This window comes from Anopheles cruzii, chromosome 2 (genome assembly GCF_943734635.1).
Source record: "Anopheles cruzii chromosome 2, idAnoCruzAS_RS32_06, whole genome shotgun sequence".
NCBI lineage: Eukaryota > Metazoa > Arthropoda > Insecta > Diptera > Culicidae > Anopheles > Anopheles cruzii.
This window is the reverse complement of record NC_069144.1, coordinates 14,873,765-14,879,285: the sequence shown is the minus strand read 5'-3', so window position 1 is coordinate 14,879,285 and position 5,521 is coordinate 14,873,765. Positions and strand designations below refer to the sequence as shown.

At 57.3% G+C, this 5,521-nt stretch overlaps 2 protein-coding genes across 2 annotated transcripts; one reads left to right on the top strand and one right to left on the bottom strand.

The window, feature by feature from the left end:
- Window positions 1-727: 727 nt before the first annotated feature.
- LOC128278505 (uncharacterized) lies at window positions 728-3,121 on the bottom strand. The gene is made up of 2 exons (XM_053017235.1): window positions 3,067-3,121; window positions 728-2,969 (listed from the first exon to the last, which is right to left on the bottom strand). The coding sequence occupies exons 1-2, from the start codon at window positions 3,119-3,121 to the stop codon at window positions 730-732; spliced, it is 2,295 nt and encodes a 764-aa protein (XP_052873195.1). The 3' UTR covers window positions 728-729.
- A 1,227-nt stretch (window positions 3,122-4,348) lies between these two features.
- LOC128278503 (protein rtoA-like) lies at window positions 4,349-5,213 on the top strand. The gene has a single exon (XM_053017234.1). It carries the CDS (start codon window positions 4,374-4,376, stop codon window positions 5,211-5,213), a length of 840 nt encoding a protein of 279 aa, XP_052873194.1. The 5' UTR covers window positions 4,349-4,373.
- The last annotated feature ends 308 nt before the right edge of the window (window positions 5,214-5,521 follow it).

The following is a 5,521-nucleotide window of genomic DNA, read 5'->3' as shown; positions in this document are numbered from 1 at the left end:
GCAGTCGCGCGTCCATTATCGATTTTACATTCATCCTTTTCTGCTCCTACCTTTCGTCATCCTTCATTTTACCGGCGCCCGGCGAAAGGTATATACGATTTTCGTGCGAACGTCGTGAAAAGGGCGAAGGGGCCTTTCCAGGGAAACAGCTCGCGAGCCCCAACTTTTCGAAATCTTTAAAAATATTTTGACATTTGATTAATTTGATTAGCGAGCTAGCTCGCCTACTGCGCGCAGGTTGTTAAGTAATTGCACACGTCAGCTTTAATGACTCCCACAAGCTGTCACTTTCAGTGACTGTCAGAAATGCTTGGAGCCGGAAAGTCGTTTCCGTTTGTCGGCCGGGGCCACACCGCAGCCAGCCAGCGCGGAGAACGGGGATCAATCATTCGCGAAATTGGGAATGTGCGTGTTTTCTACCGACAGGCTCCAGAAGTCGAGGCACCCTTTAGGGGACTTTCCCGACAGTACCTTATGTGAACCCCTTTTCCACGCATTATGAAAAGTAACGTTTTATTCCAACCGTCAAGGAGGCACAGGAGCGCGAACTATAGCTACGTGTTCTGGGGCCCTCGAGACCGAAGCAACCCCTCAGACGGAACGGGCTTACTTCGGAATAGAATTAAAAACGCTTCCCAATATCAAAGTCCGGCCATCTCAGGGGTCTGGTTTTCGGCATCACAAGCACACGCACATCAAGGTTTTATTCCTTCCTTATCCACACTACTTTTATTCTTTCTCTACCCCCTCGTGGTTGTCCTCCTTCGGAGTGTCCCCGTCGTCCTCGCCCATGCGCGTGCCGAAGAACTTGGGGAATGCTGCGTGCAGCGGAAACTGGGGGAGTGAGAAGGCACCGCTCAGGCTAAATGCCAGCGGACCCGTGGCCAACGAGCTGGCGGAAGAGCTGGCCGAAGAGACCCCGCTCGAGGCGGTGTTACTGGACGCGCCACTCCAGGAGTTCGTGTGGGCACCGGCACCGGCACCACCGGAACCCTTGTTGAAGCTCGACGATTGACTCGACGAGGACGATCCGGTCAGGCCGCCGGGGCCGGTGAACGTACCCGACATCGTATTACTGTTCGATCCCGACACCGATCCGTCCTTGTTCGTCTGCAAACTCTGGCTCGAAGCCGTGTTCTTGTTCCCGTGGATGCCATTTTCCAGGAACGTCTCCGAATTCGTCTGCGCGTTGCTGGACGATTGACCGAACTGGTTCTGCACCACCGACGACGAGCCCGCGTTGGCCTGCTCCTTGATCTTGTCCTTTTCCCGGATCGACATTGTGTTGGCGTTCGAGTTCGACAGCTGCAGGTTGCCGTGGTTGTCAAAGTTGGCCGACTGGCTGTTGGCCTGATTCTGGCTGCCCGAACCGTGCGCCGTCTGGAAGTTTTGCTGCTGGGTGTTGGCCGCGCTCAGCTGACCCGACGAGCCGTCGACGGCCACATTGCCCGACGTACTTCCGGCCGCGTTCTGATTAAACTGTCCGTGCTGGTTCTGGACGGTTTGCGTTTGCGTCTGGGAACCGCTGCTCTGCTGAAATCCGTTCGCTACGTTCTGCGACTGACTCTGAGCTCCGGCCTGAGACCCTGACGCAGGCGCCACCGGGTGCACCGGTTTCACCGGTAATTTATTGTAATTCGTGAAATGATCTTCGTCATCCGGCGGGAAGTAGATGGCGTCTGTATCGCGACGGACACGCGACGCCGGTGGTTTCACTCCCAGGGACTCGTAAGTCCAAACAGTCCCATCTTGACCCAGTGTCTGGAGGTTCAACTCGGGATTACTGCTCGGGCTTTGTGCTTTCGGGGGAGCCAGCTGGACGGCTGGTGCCTGTGTGGCCGGTGCCGGCTGAACTGGCTGAGGTCTTTGCTGCTGCGGTGGCTGCTGAAGTCCCTGGAAGAAGTTGGGAAACCCGCCCGCTGTCTGTCCCGGATTGAAGGCTCCCTGCGCCAGATTGCCGGCCGAGTTCACGGCCGTACCGACCAACCCACCGATTTGGTTGAACAGATTCGGAAAGAACTGACGTTTGCGGCGGGACATCTTGGGCACTTTGTCGAAATCTGCCCGAATGTCGATGTCGTAGATCGCTTTGTCGTCCTCATCTTCCGGTGTGCCCGCTTTCGGTGCCGCCGGTACCGGAGAAGGATTGGATGGTGGTGGTGGCGGCGGCGGTGGTGGTGCTGGAACTGGGGGAGTATTGTCCGGGGTCCAACTGTTACTATCCGGTGCTGGAGGCGCCACAGGAGGATTCGAAGGTGCTACGGCTGGAGACAAATTGTCCAGACTCCAGCTATTGTCAAGAGTGGGTGCCATTGGTGGAGCTGGTGGTGCCGGTGGTGCTGGTGGTGCCGGCGGAGGAGCTGGAGCTGCTGGAGGACTAATCGGAACGGCCGGTGCTGGCGGTGCCGGTGCTACCGGGGGAATGTTCACAGGAACAACGGGCTTTGCTGGAGCCGCTGGTGGTGGTAGTGGTGGAGGTGGTAGTGCAACAGGTCCCGGACCAAGATCCGGCGAACCTTCCTGGTTCCAATGGTCCCAACCGTAACCATTGCCCCAGGGGCGATGGCCATGGCCATGGAATCCGGATCCTGGACCATAGTGGCCTCCGTGGGGATAGTTGTGGCCTCCGTTTCCAGGTGGAACGAATCCCATTGGGTGACCGCCTGGCCGGGAATCGTGGTGGCCATAGCCTCCCCCATAGGTTCCTCCGTAGCCCGGCATCCCACCGACCCCAGGAACGAATCCAAAGCCAAGTGGCCGTGCCACAGCATTGAAGGTATGAGTGATCTGTTTGTTGACATCGTTGAACACGGCCGCCGTGTTCTTAGTCACCGTGTCGAACAGGTTTACTCCACCGGGCTGTCCCCCGTACCCATACTGTGATGCACCGCCGTATGGGTAATATCCAAAACCGGCTCCAACCTGTCGAGAGCTGGCTCGGTGGCATCCTTCATGTTGGCCCGTCGCTCCTAAAATTCCATCACGACACCAAAATTAGCCTCCAATCCGTTTCGACGGACACGCAAAAGTCGGTTCCGGAATAGGAATGCGCGTATCTTCACTTACCTCGGTTCGTGGCGCTCAACAGGAGCAACGCACTGGCCACGAAGAGCCGCCTCATCGTCACGTTCGGTGCACTTGTTTGTTGATCTGGGCGGGGAATACTTCCAGGAGTCCAATTCTTCAATTCACAACACGCACCAACTGCGCTGTGTACTTAAGCAAGTTGTTGTCAATTTAGCCGAGAGTCAGACCACGGACCAAACAACCGTCCGGAAGACGTTACCACGCAGAACTGATCGTTTGCTAGATCAGTCAACAACACGCCGCTCGTCGATCTCCGGATTTTTTCGGAAGCCCCCCCGTGTGAATGGAGTCGACGGATCAACTCGGAGCTGAGGAAGAACAGGTTTGAGCCACCACCACCACCCCACGCTCTACTATGCGTGGCAACCCGGGTCGCGCGACATTGAAGTCCACAAAAAGAAGAACCAAACATTTCGCACAAACTGTGTGCGTCCGGCTAGACGCGCGTGTGTTGGTGTGGCACGGCAATCTCGGCACCCGGCGCACCGTGGCTTCGACCTCGTCCGAGCGGTACAGGTCTTCCCTTCTGCCCGACACTCTCGACGGAACAGGTTTCACTTTTTGGTCCGCGCGGACAGTAGCTCCGGATCGATCCGGAGTGTGGTCGGAGAAGCGAGACGGACCGCTGTTGCGGTAACTGCGTCGTTTTGGATCTCTCGTTCCCGCACAGACGACAACAATCCAGGGCCAAGGTTGATCGAACTGAGTAGTGTGGAAGGCGATCGTGCAGAAAAGCCACCGGATCGGTTACGGTAATTCTTGGTAATGATCCACCACGTCCGACCGGCGACGTCACCACCGCCGTCCTCCGCCAACTGCACGCATAAATTGTCAATCGACCTGGGGTTTCCCCACCGTTGGTGTGGGTTTTACTCACGCGCGAGACCCGATCGGGTCCGTTCCGGTTCTCTGGTGACATCGAATCGGCTGGAATTGAGGGTTAACCTACAAATAAAGCAAACACTGCGTGGACGAAAACAAGACGCTTTCTAATCAACAACTCTTACCCAGCTGTCAGCCCATGGTCTCACATGACGGAACATCTGGCGGTGGGTGCCTCCGCAGCACAGAAATGAACCGATAGCTGGGAATTCCCCTCCGGGCGATCAAGTACGGAGCGGAGTGGAGCACTTGATGATCGTGAGAGTGAACGACACTTGGCTCAGTACACGAAGATCAGCGCGCTCGTGTACCGTCCGTGTATTCTCTTATCTCCTAAGGTCAGGCCCGATGCGAATCAGGTTTTTTCAGACACCAACCGCGCGCGGGATGTGTCCGAGACCGAGATGTGGCCCGCCGTCAGTGTGCGTCGTGTCTTGGAGTTGTGCAAACCAAACCTATTCCGACAGTGTTCCCGTTTGCGGGTGTTCCCCGAGCAAAACATGGGTTTCTACGTGGTCAAGTGCATCCTGTTGGTGGGCCTGCTGTCAGTGGTCCAGCCGCGCCCCACGTACGATGGCGCCGTGTACTTCCCGAAGGATGATGACGTACCGCACAACTTCCCGATTCGACCGCCCGGCTTCGAGCAGTCGGCCGCCTCCAACACCGGCTCCCAGACGGTGGTCGGGAAGGATGGCAGCGTTCAGCAGCAAACATCCGGCGCCAGCCAATCGGCTAACCTGGCGCAAGATGGAAGCAGCGGTCAGCTGAGTGCCACCAACACGCAGCAACAGTCGATCCGGGTGGGCGACAAGTTCCAGAGCCAAAATCAGGCCCAAGGCCAGTCGGCGTCCTTCGGCCGGGATCATCAGGCCCTCTCGAACACCAACACCAACACGAACACGATCCGCGATGGGCAGAGTGTGCGCGAGCAGACGTCCGGCGGAGCGGCCTCGTCACTGCAGGCGAAGGACGCCAATCTGGCGAGCCAGGCTCAGACCAACAGCGAGTCGTTCAAGGAGCCCGGCAAGGAGGGCAGCCGAACGACCGGGTCGGCTCAGAGCCAGAACCTGGGCAAAGATGGTACCGGATCCACGTCCAACGCCAACACCGGCTCGGAGAAGATTGTTCTGGCGGACGGTACGGTCATTACCAAGTCGTTCGGTTCCTCGTCGAGTTTCCAGACGAGCGGCAACAAGAAGGCGAGCTCTTCGGCCAACACCTTCTCGAGCTCGTTCGGTGGCTAGCGTGTAACGGCGCGTAACGGTTGTAAATAAATAGGACAAACATCAGCTCAACCGATTTTTTGTTTTTTTGGTTCTGGTTTCGGGGGTTATGCTTTTCCTACTGACTGCGAAACGGTCCAGCGGCGCTGTCCGGGCGATAACTGACATCGGGAGGTTCAGCGAGTTCAGCGCCTACTGCCGTGCGCTATCGGGCGGTCCGATCGCAGTCCGCGCGCACTGGCGGCCAAATTTTTGGTGGGTTAACGAGGGAAAAAATATGTTTTCAACATCGAAATCGATCATGTCGCGTCGGGGTCGCTTGGCGTTGA